Below are 27,175 nucleotides of genomic sequence, written 5' to 3'. Positions count from 1 at the left end.
AAAACTACATATATGAAAGACCCCTAAAATCAATTAGTTAAAAAGGGGGGTTAGAAATTTCCCAAAACTATATAACCTCTGCTCTGTTTGGCTCCATTTTTCGGAATTGGAACCTTGAAACCAGTCTATGTTTTGGTACCAAATATCAACGCAGTCTGTTCAGCAGTTTTTGACTGTTTGTCGTTTACGGAAATGGACGACATCAAACACCGGTTGAAACCACCTCTATATCACAACTTCCAGTTGTGATAAAAATGAGAAATACTTGAAATCAAATGGACACCTGCAACTGCCAGGGTCGTTGTATTCTGTAAATAGATAAGCAAAACAAGGTTATTTACATCTGTACTTGTTAGTATATATACTAAATCATAATGAAAGCATTTAGAAGTATTTCATTCTTATATTTTCATGCTAAAAATTCAACTTTTCCAATGATATTTCATGTAAGATAAAACTGAAGGAAGTTTCATTTGAACATGTGAAAACATCCTAAAATGGTAAGTCATCATTAAATATACTGGTCCATGAACTGAGAATGCTAATATATTCATCTGACATTCTATTGCTTGTACTCTAAAGATTATGGCAGGCTGCAAATTTTGAAAATATTGGCTTATGCAGACCACAAATGTGTGCAGCCTGTTCATTCAGCTATGGGCAGGTCAAAATAATGTAGACGAAATACATCTTCTGTAGTATATATATAACACATAATAAATCTGACACTGAAAGCTTGATGACAAGCAGAATACTGAACCTTTTACTGACTTTAGCAACAAAACAGTGTACAGTTGTAAAACACATACTTTACAGCACATGTTCACATGATTTCCGATGAATGCCTGCCCGTGGTAAGAATGACGTCCAACACCAAATGACTGCAGAGCTTGGTCAATACCGCAGACTACAAAACCACATTGTTTTGGCAGTTTCGCTTTTACGTCTGTAGCTTCAGATATCTAAGAAAACAAAGATAAACACTGTGTTGTCTGGAAAGTATTGACTGCACTACAAATGTGCACAAGCCAAAATTCTGAAAATGCAGCATAGACATGACTGTGCACTTGAGATTGACAATGTTATTGCTTATCATCACAAAAATGATCTTACTTCTGGTATCAATATGCCATTTTCAAAGATGAAGGAGACCCTCTGAGATCTCAGGTTGCTAGACAGGTTATCTGTGGGTGTTCTCACATGATACAGGCTAAACAAACATTACATGTTTATTTAACATGGCAACTATTCCAGTTTGATAAAAAGTTTGACTTGGCTAGCAACTCACTGCCACTGAAATTAATTGCGTCTCACAAGATTTCAAAATTATCACAAAATCATGTATTTTTATTTTGTTAATGTAGTATGGTCTTCTATTAATAAATACTAACCTTCCTGTCAGCTTCTTCACTGAGTTCCTGCACTTTCTCCTGGGCTTTTTTAACTTTGCCCAAGGTCATTAGTGGCGGTCTGCCATCATCTTCACTGTTGTCGTCATCATCATCATCATTGTCACAGTCATCATCAGCAAGGAGAGCCTTGTCAACACTATCAGCCAAGGTCTAAGCTTCTTCTTGGAGTTCTTTCGCTTCACACTGTAATGTCTCGACTTGTTTCAACATGGCCACATATGTGTCAAATCCAGCAGGCTTCAGCAGGGTTCATCAATGTCATCATCTCTCTCCAGATTCGTGATGATCTTGATATCCAGTACTGCACAGCTAGCTTCCATCATGGTGAAAAACTTTTAAAACAAGCCAGGACTGATGTGCAACCCTGGGACTGCAACCTGTGATAAAATATAAGGGTTAGCACATGTATCTTTTACTTTTAATGTATGACAATATCTTGTACCTTTCATACCTACCTATTTATGAAGAAAACACTACATAAAAATATACAACAACTAGATTGATCACAAATGCTGACATATGTGCTGGCTTCATTGTCAACTTGTTTTCTCATATAGCTTCACTGATAAACTTCTATTTGTGCACACCGTTATGGACATAGTGGCATGCATACATGTAGATAGGTCACAGTGTGGTCTGTTGAACTGTTCAGAGAAAGGTAAAGTGAACTGATTGAAACAGAGCTATATGTTTAGTTGGTCAATGGAAGCAAACAACATAGTGGATTGAATTGATTAGTACATACTCTGTGCAGTGGTACATTGAAAAGTGGCTTTCTGACACTATTGTAGTGCTGCATGGCATGCCTTAGGTTTCCACCAGTTGAAAGAAATTCACTGTAGAGTAACAAAAACTGTGAAGAACTGGTCAGTAGACAGTATTTCTAGCTTACAGGCGTGTTTCGAATGTACTGACTGGGAGATGTTTTATCATTCTTGTATCGATTTTAATCAACTTGTCGATGTCATTTCTTCCTATATTTCATTTTGTGCGGATTCTGTTATTCCTACGAAAAATATTATTCCCCAATAACAAGCCATGGGTGACCAAAAAATTAAAGTCTATTCTCAACCAGAAGAAGAGAATCTTTTTTCAGGGTACATCAGGCGAGAAGCAGTTGATAAACAAAGAGGTCAAGAGAGCGATTAGGCAGGCAAAGTTAGATTATAAAAATAAAATTCAATCAAAGTTTCTTTCTGGTAACTTTCGATCTACTTGGCAAGGTATCAAGCATATGGCAGCAGTAAATAAGGTTACTCCTTCAGAGTCAAAAGTTACACTAAATAACTTAGACTCAGCGGCGCTGCCAAAGGTCCTGAACACATTCTTCACTCGTTTTGAAACAGAGGATTTTTCATCTCAAATCTCAAATCTAAAACAGTCATTATCTCCTGAGTTAGGGATGTCTATTGAGACAGAGAAAGTAGCTAAAACTTTAAAATCATTAAATGTGAACAAAAGTCCAGGTCCTGATTGTATTTGTGGTCGCACCCTGAAGTTCTGTGCTGATCAGCTTAGTGTAGTCTTACAACACCTTTTCCAAGTTTCTCTTGATACAGTTAGTATTCCTGCCATATGGAAAAATTCTATAGTAGTACCAGTCCCAAAGAAAGCTAACCCTAAAGAACCCAATGATTTTCGACCTGTTGCTCTTACTTCCCTGGTAATGAAAACATTTGAGAAAATAATTAAGTCCATTATTCTGACAAAGGTTGGCAACAAACTAGACCCCCTACAATTTGCATATCGACCGGGAAAAGGTGTTGAAGATGCTAAGCTTTTCATTCTCGAATACACTGTACAAACACTTAGAAAAAACAGGTGCTCATGCAAGAATCCTTTTCGCAGATTTCTCCAGTGCTTTCAACACAATCCAACCCCACATCCTTGCAAAAAACTCTTAAAATTTAATTTTAGCAATCAACTTGTACTTTGGATTATTGATTTTCTTACAAATAGATCACAAAGGGTGTTTGTCAATGGTATTTTGTCAAGTATCATTCAAACAAATACAGGTTCTCCTCAGGGTTGCGTTCTGTCTCCTCTGTTGTACATCCCTTATACTGACGATTGTAGAAGTACACATGAAGGTAGCCATCTTGTTAAGTTTGCTGACGATAGTGCTCTGCTTACACTTCTACAGGGATCAGAATGTCATTATGGTCCCGCTCTTAGTGAGTTTGTTGAGTGGTGTGATAATTCGTATCTAAACTTAAATGTTAAGAAAACTAAGGAAATGATAATTGATTTTAGGAGGCAAGAACGCAACCCTCCTACGTCCATTGTTCACGATCAAGAAGTCGAGATTGTTTCGAAGTATACATACCTTGGTTCAATATTTGACAACAAATTGAAATGGGATCATAACACCGATGCTATACTGAAGAAGGGGCAGCAAAGATTGTACTTTTTAAGGAAACTGCGTTCATTCATGGTTGATAGACAAATTTTATCTCTTTTTTATAAATCTTACATTGAAAGCGTTATCTCATTTTCATTCATTTGTTGGTATCAAAATCTGTCTGTTAAAAACAAAACTTCACTTGATAGAATTGTTTCACTTAGCTCAAAACTAATTGGTATACCCCAGAGAAGTCTTTCTACGTTTTATAATCAGCAAGTACTCAGGAAAGCCCGCTCAATTCTTTTGTCTAGTGATCATATTTTATCAGCAGAGTTCGACACACTTCCCTCTGGTCGGCGTTTTAGATACCCGGCTTGCAGGTCAAACCGGCGCAAGTTGTCATTCATTCCAACCGCTGTGCGGCTTTTAAATGATTCCTAAACTGTTTTTTGTATAGTCCTGCGTCTCCTACCATTTTGTAAATTTGTATTATATATTTTTGATGTTGTATTTGAGCCACGCTTTTTAATTGCCCTGTTTGGGATAAATAAAGTTCTATTGAATTGAATTGAATTGAACTGTGACATTTTCTGATATCATCAAGGTTTCTCATCTTCATTGATGACAATAGTTGTTCCTGCTTCAGCAACTGTGCTTGTTCCTTGCTGATCACACAGCATACGCAAAAATATTTCTCTAAATTATTTCAATGTGAGGAAGACAAGGAAAAAAACTGACATAATTACTTAAAAACCTTAGTAGGTATAGACATGACTGGTGTTCATGAAGTCAATTTGATGTGCATGTGTGAACTCTTGGAGAGGATGTACCTGTAATATGCAAACTTATCAATTTAAATATTTATTTCAAAGAAATTCATGGTTACTACATTTTGCATTGCCAGTATACATATTAATACTATGTGTAAGAATTCAATTGAGAAATAAACACAAGAATTTCTACAGAGGAAAACAATCATTTGTCAATAGCTTGCAAATATTTATCAAGATCTGACCCACTGTGTACCCCTTCCTTTAAATTTATCTGACTAATCAGTGTTAGCTGTGAATGTCTTAAGTCAATGAAAAACTACAACAAATTATCATAATTGTGTTCTACAGCATATCATACACAATGCATGCTGATTATTAACAGACGCACAAATTGCAAACTGATAGGTCAAGGACGTACACATATAAATCATAGGTAAAACTGAAGTGTACACAATAAACTGCCTGTCCTGTCAGTGCCTCAACTTTTCTTATGTATAAATCATAGCATGCAAGTATACATTTCATACCATTTGGTCCAGACAATCCATAACTCTTGGCCAGATACTCATAATCTCCCATCATCCGTGCTAATAGTGTCTTGTCCCTGAAATAATTGTCCACACCATTCTAAATTAATGCCCATGTTTCTACACATCAATGCATTTTGTACATGCAAGAAAAAAACTTTGCCTTTTGTACTATTTAATGTAGGTATCATATTTATGCTGCATAAGTTTGGTCAGATTTGCACATTGTTTTTCAGATTTTTGGATCAGCAGTATAATGCATGTATTAAACTTGGATAACCAATATGTATGTATCTTAAGTTCCAAATATTGTACCAAAACAGATATATGGTACAATCTGTTCATTGTTTAGTAAAACACAGTATGCATGTTTAGACTTACTTCCACTTTGTGCAATCCAGTTTGTCTACCTGACCTCTGTTAAAAGCTAAAGCTATTTCTAAATTGTAATAGGAATCAGGTGCTGCAAATGTACTCCAATCACTGTATTATCTGCTACATTTGGATTGCTGATGTTAGCAACTTGGTAAACCATTCTCAGGGTTCCCTGACCCTTGTCCCCACCTAACCTTATCCAAATTTCACTGGTAGGTATTGTACCATGCCAGGTAAGTTTGCTAGACCTGAAGACAAATATGAACAAGATGCAAAAACAACAGTAACACATATATTCAGTAATATGTGATAACAAGATTACTTATCCACAGTCTTTCTCTACATGATCATAATAGAGTTTGCACACAATCCCAAAAGTCTGACTGCAAGCCTGCTGTCCCAATATTAATACTCATGTGCTTATATAAGAGCATATAAGAACAATCTAGAACTTTTATTGACATGCTAATTACTGTTCTAAAATTCTCTCTCTTACACAACTAATTAAATTTCCAGAAAATTCCAAACATGACTTATTAAATTCATGGTTGTGAGGTCAAGAAGGACAGTGACCTTGATGAGTGTGGGGGAAAATGACCTGCATAACATACCTCACTTCCATATTCACATGCCATGCCTTGAAGTAACGCCGTAATTTCCTCTTTGCAGCCCATGTTGTTCCCATAGCAACTTCCAAATGAAGGCCAGCACCTGGAGGTATGTCAGAAGTGAGTCCCAAGATCTGGAGGATTTTCCTTCTTGTCCTTTTGTTGGTGTCTCACCTCATCTCACTCAGCTGCAGCATCGCATCACCATCACTGACAATGTCTCTCCTCTGACTTAACTGCAACACCCTCTGACGTCTTGTCCTAGTGCTAGCTTCTGAGGTTGTTTTTCGTGGCTTTGGTGTATATGTTAAACACAATGGCTGAAAAAAATCACACCAAAAATTGAAAAACCAAATTTATCTTTCAAAAGTATATGTGGGTGATAAATTCATGAAATTGGACTAGCTCATTACTTGATGAAATTAATTTTTTGAACCACTACCAGGTCACACACGTACTACAAAACCAAATAAATGTTATTATACAAATTTACAAATTATCATATTCCATGATAACTTTATCAGAAGAATTTACTCCAAAATCTAACTGTATATTGATATGTGGGTATAGATCAGCAAGAGTAATGCAGGTAAAAACTCACCTGGCCCTTTGTTTTAACCTTTATCAAACTATCATCACTTCTGTTTGCTTCTATTTTTTTCTTGACAAGTGTTGTTGCCATTTCTTCATACTGTGGCAGCATATGCACCGCTGATACATTCTGCAACATAATTTCTGCGGCCTTCACTGCACATATATTGTTCTGCCTATCCCTTGATGTTTCATCATTTGATGTCTCGGTATTGATTGTGTCAGGAATGGGGACTGGAGTATGGTGGCTTCTGATGGGAAATGGGCTCACTGACGAGAAGCAGTGGTCTCCAGCAATTGACTGGTAAACACACCGTTCCGTGTTGTGTTGCAGATCTTGCAGTGGCACAACTGACTTACAACCGACATTCCCATAATCACATGTGACTGTGGCATTTGATAGCATGTTTGCAAAGGCAATGGGGGGACTTACAATAGATTCACACATAATAGAGAGACGGCACACAGGACAGGATGAAGAAACTTGCAACCACTGACACAAACATTCAGCACAAAACACATGTGGTCCATCACACAAAAGTTGTATTGGTCCATCTATTATGTCTTTGCAAATGGGACACTCCATTTCTTCAATGAGATCATTGAACCTCTGTCTCTGCAAGGGAATGAATCTTCTCATCTTTTTTCCTGCCCTCTGTTTTACAGCTGCTGTTAGATTTGTACTGCCATGAGTTTCACTCTGTAGTTTCCCCGTCTTTCCTGTCTCCTTGCCAGTGACACCAAAAATGTCACTGCCTTGGTATTGACTTGGTCTGCCCCCGTTTTTACTGTCTTTCTTTTTCTTTCCTGCCTTACACAATGCATCACACACCGCACATCTCCGTACTCTACAGTGTCTGGACCATTTCACTAAGTGTGTCCCTGGCCGATAGGTTTTGTTATTGCTTTCTGCCTGCTGCCATGAAGCAATGACTCTCTTACAGAGACAACAAAAATTGGACGGTGAACATCAGAATGTCTTCACTAAAACTGTACTCTGAAACAATTCTTTAACTCCACGATAAAATTGGAGCATGGATAACTTGTGCCATTTATTTTCCGTGCACAAATACGACACCGGTTTTTTAGCACACGAGCATGAAATTCGAATGACATTTTCACAGTCTAGGCCAACAGACGATTGAAAAAGGCGCCAGAAAATATGCCAATGTGTAAACAAACCCGTTACCAGGGAGACATGCGTGATGGTCCGAAAAACTATGCTCAACTGCAACGCACATATGGACGTAAATAAAAAACCCACACGCATAAAAAATAACCCATGACAAATCACGCCATGAAATGTACAGATTAAATCACTGCGGACACGGTGAAATCGGTTTCAATCTTGTTAAAATTGATTTACTTAAAATCTGAACCTCGTAAATTACACAACACATTAATGAAAATACTTACAGACCGCCATGCTTTATGTTATCAAGTTGTCCGTGCTAAGAAACTTCTCCTGCAAATGTCGCGAGGTCAAAGGTAAACTAGCGATAAACATCCAGCTATGCTGAGTATGCCACCTTATTAATTGAGAACAGCTTTCAATATCACATTTGAATGCATTTTTTAAATGATTATGGGTCAGAATTCGAGGAACAACACGCGCACGGCGAGCGATCGTCTCGGTATGCGGTAATGGTCTCATGCTAACGGTCATGAATTGGGTATACACACGCCGCTAAAGTACATGTGAATTCTCGTACATCTATGAATGCTCGTACGAGATAAATTACATGTGAATTCTCGTACATCTATGAATGCTCGTACGAGGTGTTGCAAGGTGCATGCCTCGTAGTACTTTCGTGATTGCTCCTACGAGGTTAGGGTCACGAATGCTTTAAACACACGCCGCCAAGCTAGATGTGAACTCTCGTACCACTATGAATGCTTGTACGAGATTTGGCGGGGTGCATGTACAGTGTGCTTTGAAACACCTTCCGCCTGGATAGGAATAAACTCTCATACCCTTGGTTATGCTCACACGATTGTCTGCAGAATGCATGTACAAATTGCCTAACGACAAGTACACCCCTAGTGTAGGGGAATACAGTAGCTGATGGTGATGATTCACACGTACCAATGACAGCTCACTCAGTATCTCATAACCATCCACGTATAATTCACATAGCCATCAAGACACAGAGACGTAGTACATGAGAACCAAGTGGACTAATGCCGACCTGATGATGTTCATACACACTCTTTAGTTGGTCGTGGTCGGCATGGTCCAATAGTATAAGGTGTATTCAAATGCATAAGGTGCTGACATATAGCAAGGCATGGACTCTGTGGTCGTGGTCCGCATGGTCGTAAAAATTAGCTGTGGTCAAATTCAAGAAGTGCTGATATACAGCAAGGCATGTGCTGTGTGGTCGTGGTCAGCATGGTCGTATAGTATAAGGTGTGGTCGAATGCATAAGCTGCAGACATACAGCAAGGCATGGACTCTGTGGTCGTGGTCAGCATGGTCATATAGTATAAGGTGTGGTCAAATGCATAAGCTGCTGACATAGAGCAAGGCATGGACTCTGTGGTCGTGGTCAGCATGGTCGTATAGTATAAGGTGTGGTCAAATCCATTAGGTGCAGACATACAGCAAGGCATGTGCTGTGTGGTCATGGTCAGCATGGTCGTATAGTATAAGGTGTGGTCAAATGCATAAGCTGCTGACATAGAGCAAGGCATGGACTCTGTGGTCGTGGTCAGCATGGTCGTATAGAAGAAGCTGTGGTCAAATTCAAGAAGTGCTAACATACAGCAAGGCATGTGCTGTGTGGTCGTGGTCAGCATGGTCGTATAGTATAAGGTGTGGTCAAATGCATAAGCTGCAGACATACTGCAATGCATGGACTCTGTGGTTGTGGTCAGCATGGTCATATAGTATAAGTGTGGTCAAATGCATAAGTACTGACATAGTGCGTGGCATGTGCTGTGTGGTCGTGGTCAGCATGGTCGTATAGAAGAAGCTATGGTCAAATGCATAAAGTACTGACATATTGCAGGGCATGTGCTGTGTGGTCGTGGTCAGCATGGTCGTATAGTATAAGGTGTGGTCAAATGCATAAAGTACTGACATAGTGCAAGGCATGTGCTGTGTGGTCGTGGTCAGCATGGTCGTATATAGTATAAGGTGTGGTCAAATGCATAAAGTACTGACATAGAGCAAGGCATGGACTCTGTGGTCCTGGTCAGCATGGTCGTATAGTATAAGGTGTGGTCAAATGCATAAAGTACTGACATAGTGCAAGGCATGTGCTGTGTGGTCGTAGTCAGCATGGTCGTATGGTATAAGGTGTGGTCAAAGGCATAAAGTGCTGACATAGTGCTGGGTATATCCTCTGTGGTCGTGGTCAGCATGGTCGTATAGTATAAGGCGTGGTCAAATGCATAAAGTACTGACATAGTGCAAAGCATGTGCTGTGTGGTCGTGGTCGCATGGTCGTCTAGTATAAGGTGTGTAAAATGCATAAAGTACTGACATAGTGCATGGCATGTGCTGTGTGGTCGTGGTCAGCATGGTCGTATAGTATAAGATGTGGTCAAATGCATAAGCTGGTGACATAGAGCAAGGCATGGACTCTGTGGTCGTTGCCAGCATGGTCGTTTAGAAGAAGCTGTGGTCAAATGCATAAAGTACTGACATAGTGCAGGGCATGTGCTCTGTGGGTCGTGGTCAGCATGGTCGTATAGTATAAGGTGTGGTCAAATGCATAAAGTACTGACATAGTGCGTGGCATGTGCTGTGTGGTCGTGGTCAGCATGGTCGTATAGAAGAAGCTATGGTCAATGCATAAAGTACTGACATATTGCAGGGCATGTGCTGTGTGGTCGTGGTCAGCATGGTCGTATAGTATAAGGTGTGGTCAAATGCATGAAGTACTGACATAGTGCAAGGCATGTGCTGTGTGGTCGTAGTCAGCATGGTCGTATGGTATAAGGTGTGGTCAAAGGCATAAAGTGCTGACATAGTGCTGGGTATATCCTCTGTGGTCGTGGTCAGCATGGTCGTATAGTATAAGGCGTGGTCAAATGCATAAAGTACTGACATAGTGCAAAGCATGTGCTGTGTGGTCGTGGTCGCATGGTCGTCTAGTATAAGGTGTGTAAAATGCATAAAGTACTGACATAGTGCATGGCATGTGCTGTGTGGTCGTGGTCAGCATGGTCGTATAGTATAAGATGTGGTCAAATGCATAAGCTGCTGACATAGAGCAAGGCATGGACTCTGTGGTCGTTGCCAGCATGGTCGTTTAGAAGAAGCTGTGGTCAAATGCATAAAGTACTGACATAGTGCAGGGCATGTGCTGTGTGGTCGTGGTCAGCATGGTCGTATAGTATAAGGTGTGGTCAAATGCATAAAGTACTGACATAGTGCAGGGCATGTGCTGTGTGGTCATGGTCAGCATGGTCGTATAGTATAAGGTGTGGTCAAATGCATAAAGTACTGACATAGTGCAAGGCATGTGCTTTGTGGTCGTGGTCAGCATGGTCGTATAGTATAAGGTGTGGTCAAATGCAGAAAGTACTGACATAGTGCAAGGCATGTGCTGTGTGGTCGTGGTCAGCATGGTCGTATAGTATAAGGAGTGGTCAAATGCATAAGCTGCTGACATAGAGCAAGGCATGGACTCTGTGGTCGTGGTCAGCATTGTCGTATAGTATAAGGTGTGCATATTTCAAAATCTAAATCTAATTTACAAAGTTATCAGATGTTTCCGACATTTAGCCGATCTAACGGTTCGAAACTTTCTAAATTAGCTCCCACGTAGCTGAAGTTTAGATCGGACCTTCCAAGCAAATATTTTACTGGTGGATATATCCGATATTTAGCCAATATAAATTCGCATTACAATCACACCAAAGACAGAAAAGAAACTTGTCGCTTTGATGTCCAACTCATTAACAATGACCATTTGTCATGAGATTTCCCAGAGTACTAAGGGTAGCATTACAATCAAGGACTTATGCGATAGGGCTTCTGTTTCATGTCGATTTAAAATATTAAAAACGAACTCTGACACTACTGACTTAAACTGCATTCATAAAAATGTGCTTTCACAAAAAATGGGGGGGGGGGGCCTAGAGGAATTTGCATTCTATTCAATTTTCCTTTCAAATTCCCCCTCAACAACCAGCAAAAATCCCTCTGTGAAAGGTCAAAATTTTTCGAGGCCCCCAACCATTTAGCAAAAAATACCGTCAATGAACACTCTCACAATGTTTTGCAGAAATGGTTTTTAATATATATATATATATATATATATATATATATATATATATATATATATATATATATATATATATTTATATATATTAAAACAACTTGTAGATACAAAATCCAGATACTTCTATTTGACAAATTTGATCATATACCTGTAAAAATATGTAAATACCCATATCAGTGCCAAAAAATCCATTGCAGTGACATTTGTAACTCTTAATTATGAATTTTAGTAGAGACGTGCTTCAAAACTCAAATGAAGATTTTTTGATCAAAAGTGAAAAATATTTATAAAAATAGACTGGATGTATTTTCATCACATTTTCAACAACACAGGATATTTGGTTACTGTAGAACAATACAAGCTGCTTACTAATAAAATTTAAATTAACCCGGCCAATGTATTCTGGGAGTATTTTTTTTACTCAAAACCACAAATTCTCACCTCCCCAAATACAAGATTTATATATTTTTACTTTTTTTGTGAATTATAATGGGTTATTGCAAAAAAAATTTGACCAAAAATGATAAAAATTACCCAAAAATATATTTTACTTCAGTCGTGAGTTAAATAAGTTAGGGACAACGTCAAAAGTTCTATGTAGGATAAAAAACTTAATTCCCTTAGTTTTTCCTCCGGACCCCCTCACCCCCTCTTGAAAAGTAGTATGGACATGCTTCAAAACTCTAGCGCGAAACTGCATTTATTGTGGACTCAAAAGCAAATCAACTCAACAAAGTTTGGGAGGACAAAGCATCAGTATCTACCAGCCTACTTCCGAGATCAGGCAACTACTCCGAGACCACGCAGCTCCGAGGTGGGGCAACTTCAGCGAGCGAGCTCAATAAGATGTTACATTTAATATGGTGGTACAAACGTTTGTTGGTTTTTCACTTTTGACATATGATTTCGTGTATAATTTATGCAACACTAATAAGGACAGTGTCGGGCAGACTTTAGACGTTATCACATAGCGTTTCCGCAGACTCAATTCCCAGTGTAGGCCACACCCCTTCGACCAGCTGCAGTATCCAGTCACTTTTGTAAAAAACACATCACTAATACTTCATCGGCGACTCCGACACCTAAACAATGCAATGTTTTTGGCACTGGAGGACTTGGTCTCAATGAAGGAATCCCTATAATCAAGATCATATCATAAACCTACATGTCTAAACATTATGTAACAGTGTAAAATCATGCATGGTGACAGACAGTTGAGCATTGAAATTGATATTCTGTCTGTACGAGAGAATGTTTAACGGAATGTTTTATCTTGTCAGTTTTGGAGCAGAGTATTTTCTATACTTCACCAGAAGCCACAAGTAAGCATGTGTCAAATAGTCAAACTTCGAAATACAATTGATTGTAAAAAGCTCTGTCCTTTCAACATCATACTTATGGACCTAAAGGTTGAATAATTGGGATTTCTGATTTAATTTCGTGATCAGGATCTAACTGAAAGAGTCTATTCAAAATCGTTTAATTAAATGAACTTAAGCATGACTGTATTTATAGTCTTATTGCACAGTAAAGTTAATATTGCGAAGTACACAACACTTTATGTCCATTGTAGGCAATATGAGAGATAAACAGACAAATTTTTAAATGGAGAAAATTTAGAATATAGCTTGGTTTCGAATACTTCAAATACAATAATTTGAAGGTTTTCTTCAGCGTTAAAATCACTTGAAAAGTCTCAAATACACAAAAGACAGCATAATTATTTACCAACCGTATCAAAAGTTGCCCTATCTCAGAGCTAAATGAACCGCATACAACATCATTGAGAATCGACCAACCTCAGAGCTAAATGGAAGATCGCACAAACCAATATTCAACAACCACATAAAAAGTTTAACCACTTCAGAGCTAAATGGACGGTTACATAGACCCATATGTAACAACCTTATGAAAAGTTGCCCGACGTCGGAGCTACATGGAAGATCACAAAGACCCATATTATCCGCACAGATTCATTTTTCGCTGAAATTCGCGCTGGAACCAAACTTTAAACCGTGCGGATACATTTGCTTGCACCCTCATACGCCAATATGATTTTTAGTTCGGCCGAAAACACACACACACACAAAAAGTTAGTACGGCCGAAGTGTCAAAGCCAAATGAAATCCGACACTCTAAACATATTCTATTTTAAATTTAATACGGCCAAAACAGAAGTGCAACTATGCTGCTATCATTCTACACATTGCGCGTGTTTGAATGGGTCACGAAACCACGGTTTTTAACAAAGAATCTTGCTACAAATACAAACAAATAAATGTACAATATCATGTTTTTCGGAGATAACCGTGCAGTTATCGATAAAACAGACAAAAATTTTATAGTGAAATGAGAGAACGTGAAAATACAATCGTCGCGAAATACTCGCCTTTGTGGACAGCGTGAAAATTTATCGTCGCGAAAATTTCCAATTTCACAGTAATACAACCTTATAGAAAGTTGCCCCACCACAGCTTACACTATACGACCCTGCCGAACACGACCACACAGCACATGCTTTTCTGTATCCCAGCACCTCTTGCATTTGACCACACCTTATACTAAATGACCATGCCGACCACGACCACACAGTACATGCCTTGCACTATGTCAGTACTTTATGCATTTGACCACATCTTATACTATAGGACCATGCTGACCACGACCACACAGCACATGCCTTGCTGTATATCAGCACTTTATGCATTTGACCACATCTTATACTATACGACCATGCTGACCACGACCACACAGCACATGCCTTGCTGTATATCAGCACTTTATGCATTTGACCACATCTTATACTATACGACCATGCTGACCACGACCACACAGCACATGCCTTGCTGTATATCAGCACTTCTTGAATTTGACCACAGCTTCTTCTATACGACCATGCTGACCACGACCACAGAGTCTATGCCTTGCTGTATGTCAGCAGCTTATGCATTTGACCACACCTTATACTATAGGACCATGCCGACCACGACCACACAGCACATGAATTGCACTATGTCAGTACTTTATGCATTTGACCACACCTTATACTATACAACCATGCTGACCACGACCACACAGCACATGCCTTGCACTATGTCAGTACTTTATGCATTTGACCACACCTTATACTATACGACCATGCTGACCACGACCACAAAGCACATGCCTTGCACTATGTCAGTACTTTATGCATTTGACAACACCTTATACTATACGACCATGCTGCCTACGACGACACAGCACATGCCTTGCTGTATATCAGCACTTCTTGATGATTTGACCACACCTTATACTATACGACCATGCTGACCACGACCACACAGCACATGCCTTGCTGTATGTCAGCACTTTATGCATTTGACCACACCTTATACTATACGACCATGCTGACCACGACCACAAAGCACATGCCTGCACTATGTCAGTACTTTATGCATTTGACCACACCTTATACTATACGACCATGCTGACCACGACCACACAGCACATGCCTTGCACTATGTCAGTACTTTATGCATTTGACCACATCTTATACTATAGCACCATGCTGACCACGACCACACAGCACATGCCTTGCTGTATATCGATCAGCACTTTATGCATTTGACCACATCTTATTCTATACGACCATGCTGACCACGACCACACAGCACATGCCTTGCACTATGTCAGTACTTTATGCATTTGACCACACCTTATACTATACGACCATGCTGACCACGACCACACAGCACATGCCTTGCTGTATATCAGCACTTCTTGAATTTGACCACAGCTTCTTCTATACGACCATGCTGACCACGACCACAGAGTCCATGCCTTGCTGTATGTCAGCAGCTTATGCATTTGACCACACCTTATACTATACGACCATGCTGACCACGACCACACAGCACATGCCTTGCACTATGTCAGTACTTTATGCATTTGACCACATCTTATACTATAGGACCATGCTGACCACGACCACACAGCACATGCCTTGCTGTATATCAGCACTTTATGCATTTGACCACATCTTATACTATACGACCATGCTGACCACGACCACACAGCACATGCCTTGCTGTATATCAGCACTTTATGCATTTGACCACATCTTATACTATACGACCATGCTGACCACGACCACACAGCACATGCCTTGCACTATGTCAGTACTTTATGCATTTGACCACATCTTATACTATAGGACCATGCTGACCACGACCACACAGCACATGCCTTGCTGTATGTCAGCACTTTATGCATTTGACCACATCTTATACTATACGACCATGCTGACCACGACCACACAGCACATGCCTTGCTGTATATCAGCACTTCTTGAATTTGACCACAGCTTCTTCTATACGACCATGCTGACCACGACCACAGAGTCTATGCCTTGCTGTATGTCAGCAGCTTATGCATTTGACCACACCTTATACTATATGACCATGCATGCTGACCACGACCACACAGCACATGAATTGCACTATGTCAGTACTTTATGCATTTGACCACACCTTATACTATACAACCATGCTGACCACGACCACACAGCACATGCCTTGCACTATGTCAGTACTTTATGCATTTGACCACACCTTATACTATACGACCATGCTGACCACGACCACAAAGCACATGCCTTGCACTATGTCAGTACTTTATGCATTTGACAACACCTTATACTATACGACCATGCTGACCACTACCACACAGCACATGCCTTGCTGTATATCAGCACTTCTTGAATTTCACCACAGCTTCTTCTATACGACCATGCTGACCACGACCACAGAGTCCATGCCTTGCTGTATGTCAGCAGCTTATGCATTTGACCACACCTTATACTATACGACCATGCTGACCACGACCACACAGCACATGCCTTGCACTATGTCAGTACTTTATGCATTTGACCACACCTTATACTATACGACCATGCTGACCACGACCACACAGCACATGCCTTGCACTATGTCAGTACTTTATGCATTTGACCACACCTTATACTATACGACCATGCTGACCACGACCACAAAGCACATGCCTTGCACTATAGTACTCTATGCATTGACAACACCTTATACTATACGACCATGCTGACCACGACCACACAGCACATGCCTTGCTGTATATCAGCACTTCTTGAATTTGACCACAGCTTCTTCTATACGACCATGCTGACCACGACCACAGAGTCTATGCCTTGCTGTATGTCAGCAGCTTATGCATTTGACCACACCTTATACTATACGACCATGCTGACCACGACCACAGAGTCCATGCCTTGCTGTATGTCAGCAGCTTATGCATTTGACCACACCTTATACTAAACGACCATGCTGACCACGACCACACAGGACATGCCTTGCACTATGTCAGTACTTTATGCATTTGACCACACCTTATACTAAACGACCATGCTGACCACGACCACACAGCACATGCCTTGCTCTATGTCAGTACTTTATGCATATGACCACACCTTATACTATACGACCATGCTGACCACGACTACACAGCACATGCCTTGCTGTATATCAGCACTTCTTGAATTTCACCACAGCTTCTTCTATACGACCATGCTGACCAAGACCACAGAGTCCATGCCTTGCTGTATGTCAGCTGCTTATGCATTTGACCACACCTTATACTATTGGACCATGCCGACCACGACCAACTAAAGTGTGTGTATGAACATCATCAGGTCGGCATTAGTCCACTTGGTTCTCATGTACTACGTCTCTGTGTCTTGATGGCTATGTGAATTATACGTGGATGGTTATGAGATACTGAGTGAGCTGTCATTGGTACGTGTGAATCATCACCATCAGCTACTGTATTCCCCTACACTAGGGTGTACTTGTCGTTAGGTAATATGTACATGCATTCTGCAGACAATCGTGTGAGCATAACCAAGGGTATGAGAGTTTATTCCTATCCAGGCGGAAGGTGATTTAAAAGCACACTGTACATGCACATCGTTAAATCTCGTACAAGCATTCATAGTGCTACGAGAGTTCACATCTAGCTTGGCGGCGTGTGTTGAAAGCATTCGTGACCCAAACCTCGTAGGAGCAATCACGAAAGTACGAGGCATGCACCTTGCAACACCTCGTACGAGCATTCATAGATGTACGAGAATTCACATGTAATTTATCTCGTACGAGCATTCATAGATGTACGAGAATTCACATGTACTTTAGCGGCGTGTGTTTACCCAATTCATGACAGTTAGCATGAGACCATTACCCGGTATGCACACAATACGATGGCCGCCATCACTGAGAGTGCGTTCGGCAGTTCGTTATTTGTTTGCTCAACCTAAGTTGCCAAGTCGGCCGGGCCGGAAGCAAACACAGGTGACGTAGTCTGCCAGTATGAGCATGGTCTATTGAGCCTGGGAGCGCAAGAATGTGTATAGTACCGTAGAACTGTCTCGCGCTATCATGTCGTTCAGCTATAAAATGTGTGCATGTTAACAGAAACTGGAATTACTGCAGAGAATACTTTCCAGGACATCACATGTAAGTCTCTTAGGTACCAAGGAGGACGTTTAGGAAATCCTTTCAGAAAGTTCACGCAGTCTGTGGCCATTTTGTGGAGTATATAGGTACCTGCACTGGCTGCAGCGTATACAGTATTTCTACTGTACAGTGCACATATTGCCGGAACATATGCGATGGAATTTTGCGTTTCACGTCGTTCAATCATTCAGATGGAAATACCGCCCTTCTCAAAACTTTGAAAAAAAAGGGTGACAGACTTTGGAATGCTAACTCTTGTATATCAAGAATGACGTAATTTAATGAGAAGATATTTGTATTCGAACATGGGTACAGTTTTTGATTCGAGAACTATCATCATGGACCGTGGTTGTATTCAACAATCGAGAGGGCTAGGGTGAGTCGAAGTTTTTCCTATGTCCATGTAGCACTTGTGCAAAAATAAGCGAATCCACAGGCCTTTGGCGAATCAATAAATGCGTTTTTCACCAAGCTGAAAGGTTGAAAGATGCGTCCGTCACTTTGGGACGAGCTAGATAAATGCAGTCAAACCAAACTGGGCACAGAAATTTGCCATAATATGACATTGTTCTGGAAAGTTACCATGGCAACTCGAAACATTAAAATAAGTCTGGTTTTTGTGTTCTCTGACCCGAACACCCCCAATAGATAATTTTCATATCAATCAAAGTAACGTTTCATGGTTAAAATGGTTACCATTGAAACATGGGGCAGTGAATTCGATATCATATTTGGTCTTTTCGACCCAAAATACCCATATGATGAAATTTTCACGGAAATTGAACCTATTATTATTCGCGTTATTATTTCTATATAATACTTATATTAATTATTACAAGTTTAGGGGCTATAAGTATTATATAGAAATCTAATAACAGTTCATTGAAGCTGTGGGAATTCTGAAAAAGAGGTGTTCGAATGCAGGCCCATCGTGGCAGTCGTGGGCGCGCACAAAACAAGGCACAGCGACTGTGGAGAGTCTATGCCAGTGTATTTGCTGCAAATATACCTTCACGCATGCGCACTCGTTTGCCAGTGTAGTCTGCCAATATGAGCATGCGCAATTGAGTTTACCTGCGCGTGAATGTGTAGTCTGTACACTACGTCTCGTGCTATAATCTTGTCGTTGAGCTTTGCATGTTGACAGAAACTGGAATTACTTTTCAGGACATCACAAATGAGTCCCTAAGGTAACAAGTAGGACGTTTAGGAAATCCTTTCATAAAGTTCACGCCGCCTGTGGCCATTTTGTGGAGTGTAAGCTTATACGTACCTGGAGCGACGGTATACAGTATTTCTACTGTACATATTGCCAGATAATATGCGGTGGAATTTTGCGTTTCACGTCGTTGAATCATTCAGATGGAAATGCTGGCATCCAAACTTTGAAAAAATCAGAGTGACGGACTTTGGAATGCTAACTCTTGTATAACAATGACGTAATTTAATGAGAAGACATTTGTATTCAAGCTCGGCAACATTTTTTGATTTGAGAACTCACATTATGGCGGATTCACTGAAAAAGTGAGTATTCAACAACTTTTTCCTATGTCCATGTAGCACTTGAGCAAAAATAAGCGAGTCCACAGGCCTTTGGCGAATCAATAAATGCGCTTTTCACCAAGCTGAAAGGTTGAAAGATGCGTCCGTCACTTTGGGACGAGCTAGATAAATGCAGTCAAACCCAGCTGGGCATAGAAATTTGCCATAGTATGACTTTGTTCTGGAGACGACCGGCCGTGCGGTGGAACTTTGCAACAAAGTTTCCATATCTGAACTGACGTACTTGAATGACAGGCACAGGAAACGATGGCCAATAAAAACGCATTCTCGTTGCATTTTGATAATAATGTATAAATCACAATGACACGGAAATTATGCCTCCTCCCAACAGAAGGGCCATGGTCTATTTTTAGCCCTGCTACAGTATGTCTCAGTGCTGAAAAGGCTATGTTGTTGTTATGTTGTCATAGCGACTTTTATAGATCACAAAACTTTTGAGTCCCACTGTCGTCCATTACACCTGTTTCCTTGGGCATTAAAGGTGTGCAAGTATACACATCAAAAGACTAGAAAATTCACTTCATGGGCAGAACCTTGTAAAATAGCCCTTTCTTGTCTGGTTAACGAAAAAAGATACCCCTGATCTAAAATATGCATGGGCTACCAGCCAGTGTCACCGGGCTACCAACTTCAGAATATGGTTGCCCAAGTGGACTACCAGGGGAAAAAAGTTAATTTCGAGCCCTTGGCAATATTTAACATTTAACTTGTAATATTTCCCCTTGTCTTGGCCTGCTGGGTTTAAAAAAATGTTTAAAGGTATACAGGGACCATGTTCAAATTTAGTCATTGCTACCATGGAAAGGGGAGATCTAGCTAATCATCAGAATGATAGAGTTTATGGAGTCACGCCAGGTCACACAAAAAATAATGCACCATTACATGGCCATAATTTTACTTTAGTTAAACAATCAGAAATAATTTGTCTTCATTATTCTTCCTGGAATGAGGCAAAGAAATCAAAATAAATTATTATAAAATTAACATTATTATACGTCGTTAATTATAATCCTTAAAATAAATAAGTACCAGTGAAGTATATTTCAAATAAAAAAAATGTGCGCTACTGTTACTGCTTCTGATAAATAATGGTACATTGGGTGATAAGGGGAATTTGGTTCATAAAATTAATTTGAGATACTAGTAGAATTAATTTTAGCATATAAAATTAATTTGAATGCATAATAAGTTGGTACTATACTATATAACACTTATTTGGGATGACTGCATGAAACAAAATTAAAAATGCTTGAAAAATTATTTCTGGTCTATATAAAATTAATTCAAACACACTAAAATAAACGGAAAATAATTTTGACAAGAATGGCCCCAATGTACATTATCTTTATTATTCTTCCTAGAATGAAGGCAAAGAAATTACAATTATTATTATTATTATTATTATTATTATTATTATTATTATTATTATAGAACAAACGTTAAAAGTTGTTACTTAGAAATCCATAAAATAAATAAAAAACAGTGAATTATGTTTTAACATAGACCCTCTCAAGGGTCTATTGTTTTAAATAAAAAAGCTGTGGTTCCCAAATAGGTTACCATGGCAACATATTAACAAAAATGAACGTGGGGTTCATGCTGTGATAAATACACTTAGGAGAGCATTTGCATAGTTACTGGGATTACTTTTAATGGAATTTGAAAAAAAAATGAAATTTTAAAACGCAAATAGGTTACTGTGGAAATTCAGGGCGGTAAAATGGATATCATATTTTGTCTTTCTAACCTAAATAACCCTTTGGTATAATATTTCTGTTGATTAATGGATTTTTTCACTGGATATTTGGTCTTTCTTACCCAAAATATCCCTTTGATGAAACACATTCTGTTGATTTCTGGATTTTAGGTGGAATCTTTGAAAAACTGGCAATTTTACTCCTGAATGATTGCTTTGGAAACATGTCACATAAAAATGATTGTGACTTTTTTTTGGTGTGCTAACCAGAAAAACCCTTATTATCAATTTTTTACATCAATCAATAGTTCTTTAATAGGAATTAGTGAAAAAGTAACATTTTCAATCCCGAAATAGTTACTATGGCAACTCGAAACATTAAAATGAGTCTGGCATTTGTGTTCTCTGACCCGAACTTCCCCACTAGATAATTTTCGTATCAATCAAAGTGACTTTTCATGGGATATTAGAACAACTGAAATTTTCAACACCTAAAATGGTTACCATGGAAACATGGGGCAGTAAAATCGATATCATATTTGGTCTCTTCGACCCAAATACCCTTATGGTGAAATTTTCACGGAAATTGAACCTATTATTATTCGTGTTATTATTTCTATATAATACTTTATTAATTATTATCATTATTATTATTATTATTATTATTATTATTATTATTATTATTATTTACAAAATCTTTACAAAAATCAAAGATCAGGTATGCGTATGTAGTCTACTGTAATACAGTAAAAATTAGTTTCAAATTTGGGAATGTCGATAAATGTTCCTATCCATAAATTACTTCCAAATGTCTAGTGTTTGATAAGGTTACCCATGCTCTAAAATCTGACTTTGATAAACAAAGATGAGTACGACGTATAAAACTCCCAAATCTTCCTGCTTCGTATTCAACAACATCAACAAACTAGAATACTGTTCTTCCACTATACCCCTTTCACTACCTTAATGTCTATTACGATCCGTAGAAGTGGCAAAAAGAAGAAGTGATAAATTTTAACAATTACTTATTATAATGAAATTTCTCACATGTAAAGGGACGACAGTTGTAAACTTTTGGCAAGATTTTTCATAATACGTTTACGAAACAGACAAACAGTTTTCGTCTCTCTGAAGTTCAACGAAATATAAAGTACCAGCCATGACATCACTTTATGTAGATTATGCAACATTGTTGTTTACATATGAATTTGTTAGATTGCTTGACAAAAATAATATCGGACACTAAAATGATGACATATTTGGCAGTGGATATTTTGTAAAGACTTTTTGATGTTGAACAACAAACAGTTTTCAAACAAGATACGAATAGTATTGCAAATGTATGGGAAATAAAACCTTATGGACCTAATTTTGTGCGCTTCCGTATATGTTTTGTGAATCTGTTTCGTAATTTTTAACTATTTTTTTTTTTTGCTTCCTGTCTCATTTTGGTCTCGTAGCTGTGCTTGTTGTTTGTGTCATTAATCCTATTTTACTACTATTGTAAGAAGAGTACACTATATGGAATGTATAGATTCCCGAGTTAAACAAAACATAATCATATAAATGTTTGTCATGTAACAGTTAGTTGTTCATAGAGAATGGATCATGAGGATGTAAACAGTTTTGGGTGATAGTGTGTTCTATCAAACAGTACTTCGATGTAACGGTATGGTGACACACCTCTACTGATGAATCTCCAAGTAATCATACTTACATGCATATATAGAGACGGACGAATGTTTAATAAAAGTATCTATACATTTTAGTGTATGCAGTACCTAGCTAATGTTATAGCTAATGTAAGTTCACTTACCTTCTAAGTTAGCTCCATTAATTACGTTACATTTAACTGAATAAATGTCTTTTCGACGAACTGAATTCAGATCTGTGCTCCCACTTGACCGGAACAGAAGTATATTTGACCTCGTAGATATGAGGGCTACCAAACAAACTCTGATATTGAGGTTACATAGACGGAAAAAGAAAATTGAACTTATATATTTATCATAATTATTTGCCCAAGTCGAAATTAAATCATGTCGGGGCAATAACAAATTAAGTTTGAATACTATTGTATACAGTCAAAATGGAATAAAAGGTTATTTTACTTAAATTTAGATAAAACTCTCCAAAATTGTTTTTTTAAATAATCAAAAATGGAGTGATTCCTCACTAAGAACGTACATCACATATTTTTAAATTGTGAAATGTATACTTTAGGGAAAATATGAAAGATTCATGTACCCAATTAAAAACTCATGTATAAATGTGAAATGACAATCACTGGTATCAATGTTGTACTACACAAAACATTTTTGAATTACTTCTATAAAACAATTTTGCCTCATCATTTTTTCGCAATTTGATGTACAGTTATCAAGAAATACCTATTTGTCCACATTATTTGAGGTGTGGTTTTATATCATTTACTAATGTATGTCCATTAAATACAGAGATATACGTGAAACCTACAGCTCAGAAAATGTGCACACAAGTGTTAACACTTTAACATTTTGTATCTGCACATGATTTGTTATCACTTGAAAATTGCTGGCTTATTAGAATGAGAGCATGATGTGGTTTTCATCGAGAAATTTATTATTTATCTTGCTTAGACGGGAAGGACAAGAAAAAGTGCCAATCAACAGTACCTGTTTATAAATAGGGCCTTTCCCGACAAATGTATACCCTTTTAAAATATCCACTTTTAGGCAAAATGATACCTAAACACACTGAGCGAAGTGGCAAAGGGACCTCAGAATAGCAATGCATGGCGCTTGTAAACCATTTTTGATGAAGAAAGGTAAACAAGAGAAGAAATTTAGGAAGTAGTCATCTTCGCAATCGTCATCATGTGTTAAATATTAACTTGGTCGACTACTAAAGTGTTAGGTCTACACATCATGGGAGTAATACACACTCCGAAAAAGAAAATCTTAAATGTCTAGTAATGCTAACTTTTGATGATTTTTTCATTATGTCAATTGCAAGTTCCTATTTTACTCCAAAGAGAATTTTATTAAAACGCCCGCTAGTTAGCTTGTTAACATAACTGCTTATGTATAAAACGCACTGCTATCGTTATCTTTCCACATTTGAATTCTCGACCGGGCCGGAATTCACTTGTCAACAATACAACGCAGTCTACACGTGTACCGGCTTAGTTGAAAAGCTAAATACTGCGTATATCAACGGGGTTTGGGTATAACAAAAATTATGGATGGCACTACCTGAACTTTCCTGTTATTTCAAATTCCAATTGAGAGCAAAATGTTTGTAACTTACGTTAATTTAAAGTAACTCCAAACAAGCTGTAGGAATCCGAAGATCTCTGCATGGGAGCAACTCAAAAAGCCTTCGGAAAATATCTGTACTTACGTTGGAAATGTAAAGTTCGTTGATTTTCTTACAAGAAAGTAATGGCATTAAGCATTGTCTTCAGTCGCACCTTTTACCGACAAACGTACCTTCTACAATCAATTCGACACTTCCTGTACAAACCATTTTTGTTTCGCAACACGGACAATTACATGATAGTCGTACACATGTGAATCTTCCACCTGAGAGTCAAACATAGTCAGCGATGATATTTCCTTAAGTATACTTTTCCTTGTTCACGTATTCTTCCCGGCCTGACAGGTATTTCTGACCAACGAAGAGTCAGATTGCCCTCTACCCCAACGAACAGTTTCAATGATGTTATCTTCCATTCACCGTTGTAAGTCCAATTGCTGCATTCAAGAGTAGCGTTTTGTCCAGCGTGAGAGTGATTCAAAGAATGAGACATTACGTCTGTAGAATAAAAAAATACCTATCATGTTTCTCCGGCATATTACGGTCTTTCGCATCGTGATCGTATCGGGATATTAAATCAATTTGTCAACTCTAAAGAAGACAAAACTAGGATGTCTTTGGAATATTTCTTGGCAAATAAAAGCAATGTGTTGAAAAGTTACAAAGAGTTGCAATGAAGAAAATTAGAGAGGAGACTGTGGGTAGTAAATACATTCTTTACATGAGAGACCATACACTTAAGGTGATCGCGCCTTAGAAATGAAAGTCTTAAACTTCGCATAAACTTTCGTCTCGCACACTTTCAACCAGTCTCTTTCAAAACAAGAAAACAAATCAATTGTCACAGTGATGAGTGAATATGTTGGTACCAGGGAAAGAAAGTATCAAATATTTACCGATATTTGAAATTCAAAACGGTTGCCACCCCTATGTTATCTCATAATTTTGTAAAAGTTTGAGTGTGCGAATATCTGTCCCTGAGGTGCATTCTATTCTACTTAAAACAAACCAAGAATAAATCTTACTAAATTAGCCTCCGTATCCTTTCTCTCCAAATGATTTCTTCGGTAAATAAAATGAGTCGACAAACAAGCAGGGTTTACATCTTTGGACATTCAAAGTTTCACCGAATGTAAGTAACATGCAACAATATGACTCAAATTCAAGACGAGAGTGTAAGTAATCAGGCGTTGATGTATTTGTATACTGCAGAACATTTCAAACAATCCATGTTTTAAGAAAAAAAATTCTAAATTGTGCACAAGCATGTAGAAATGTAAGCAACAAAGTAACTGAGTTAATTTATTATTTTGCCAATAAACTTGAACCTCAATAAAGCTAGTATGAGGGAAGGTAAAATCAGTGCTGACTTGCGAAAGACAGTCGCTTGAAACTAATACTAGTTGTTTGAAACAAACAAAACAAAAAACAGTCTTCTAGGTTACAAGGACTCTATTAACATAAAGTTGCTACGTAATGTATTCATGATGAACGTAAATAACAACGGCGCGTGCGCGCTCCGGTGCAAGTAAACTGCGATACATAAGTAATAAGTGAGAGTAATTTCCCTTGTTAAAAGGGTTACCTAAGTTGGCTATCGCGATTTGGCAAGTTCAAAACACAACTAATAAAACCAAAAAATTTCTAAGAAAATTACGGAATAATGGTCCCTCTACGTGCTTATTATGATCGAACAAACAGAAAGTGTGTTCATGTCATTACAAGGCGAATATCACAATAATAGCAAGACTAAAAACCAAGTTTTACATGAACATATACCCGTAGACTCCATATTGGCGTTTGCCTTAACGTTTACGGGTAATAGGTTTTTGCAATCGTATCAATCGTTCGACACGATGGCGTACGCAATTTCCACTTGCCGATCGGATCACATCACAAGCTACCGAATCGATCGTAAAAGCAAATACCACATTTCATCTTACAGTGGCGAAATGTCGTGAATGTGTCTGTGTTGTCATGATGACGTACGCAGTCGACAATATTTACTTATGGTTCATAAATTATTTTGACGTTTGTTTGATTTTTTTGCACGAATGAGAAAATACATTAAAATGTTTGTAAGTTGGGTAAAGGTTTGTTATAGATATAATAACACACTGATTTTTGACATTTATGGTTAATGATTTGAACGCCAACAGTCTTGCGTAAAGATGTGTTGGAAAAATATCACAAATTACTATTAATATAGATAAAGATAAAGAAAGATCCCTATGAAC

The 27,175-nt window shown here is 38.4% G+C and overlaps 1 protein-coding gene across 1 annotated transcript; it reads right to left on the bottom strand.

Moving 5' to 3' along the window:
* Positions 1–6,077: 6,077 nt before the first annotated feature.
* On the bottom strand, positions 6,078–7,388 carry LOC139119283 (uncharacterized). The gene is made up of 2 exons (XM_070683013.1): positions 6,641–7,388; positions 6,078–6,359 (listed from the first exon to the last, which is right to left on the bottom strand). Exons 1-2 carry the CDS (start codon positions 7,268–7,270, stop codon positions 6,210–6,212), a joined length of 780 nt encoding a protein of 259 aa, XP_070539114.1. The 5' UTR covers positions 7,271–7,388; the 3' UTR covers positions 6,078–6,209.
* Between the last annotated feature and the right edge of the window lie 19,787 nt (positions 7,389–27,175).

This window comes from Ptychodera flava, chromosome 2 (genome assembly GCF_041260155.1).
Source record: "Ptychodera flava strain L36383 chromosome 2, AS_Pfla_20210202, whole genome shotgun sequence".
NCBI classification, from domain to species: domain Eukaryota; kingdom Metazoa; phylum Hemichordata; class Enteropneusta; family Ptychoderidae; genus Ptychodera; species Ptychodera flava.
The sequence above is the reverse complement of the archived record's forward strand: the minus strand, read 5'-3'. Positions and strand labels throughout refer to the sequence as shown.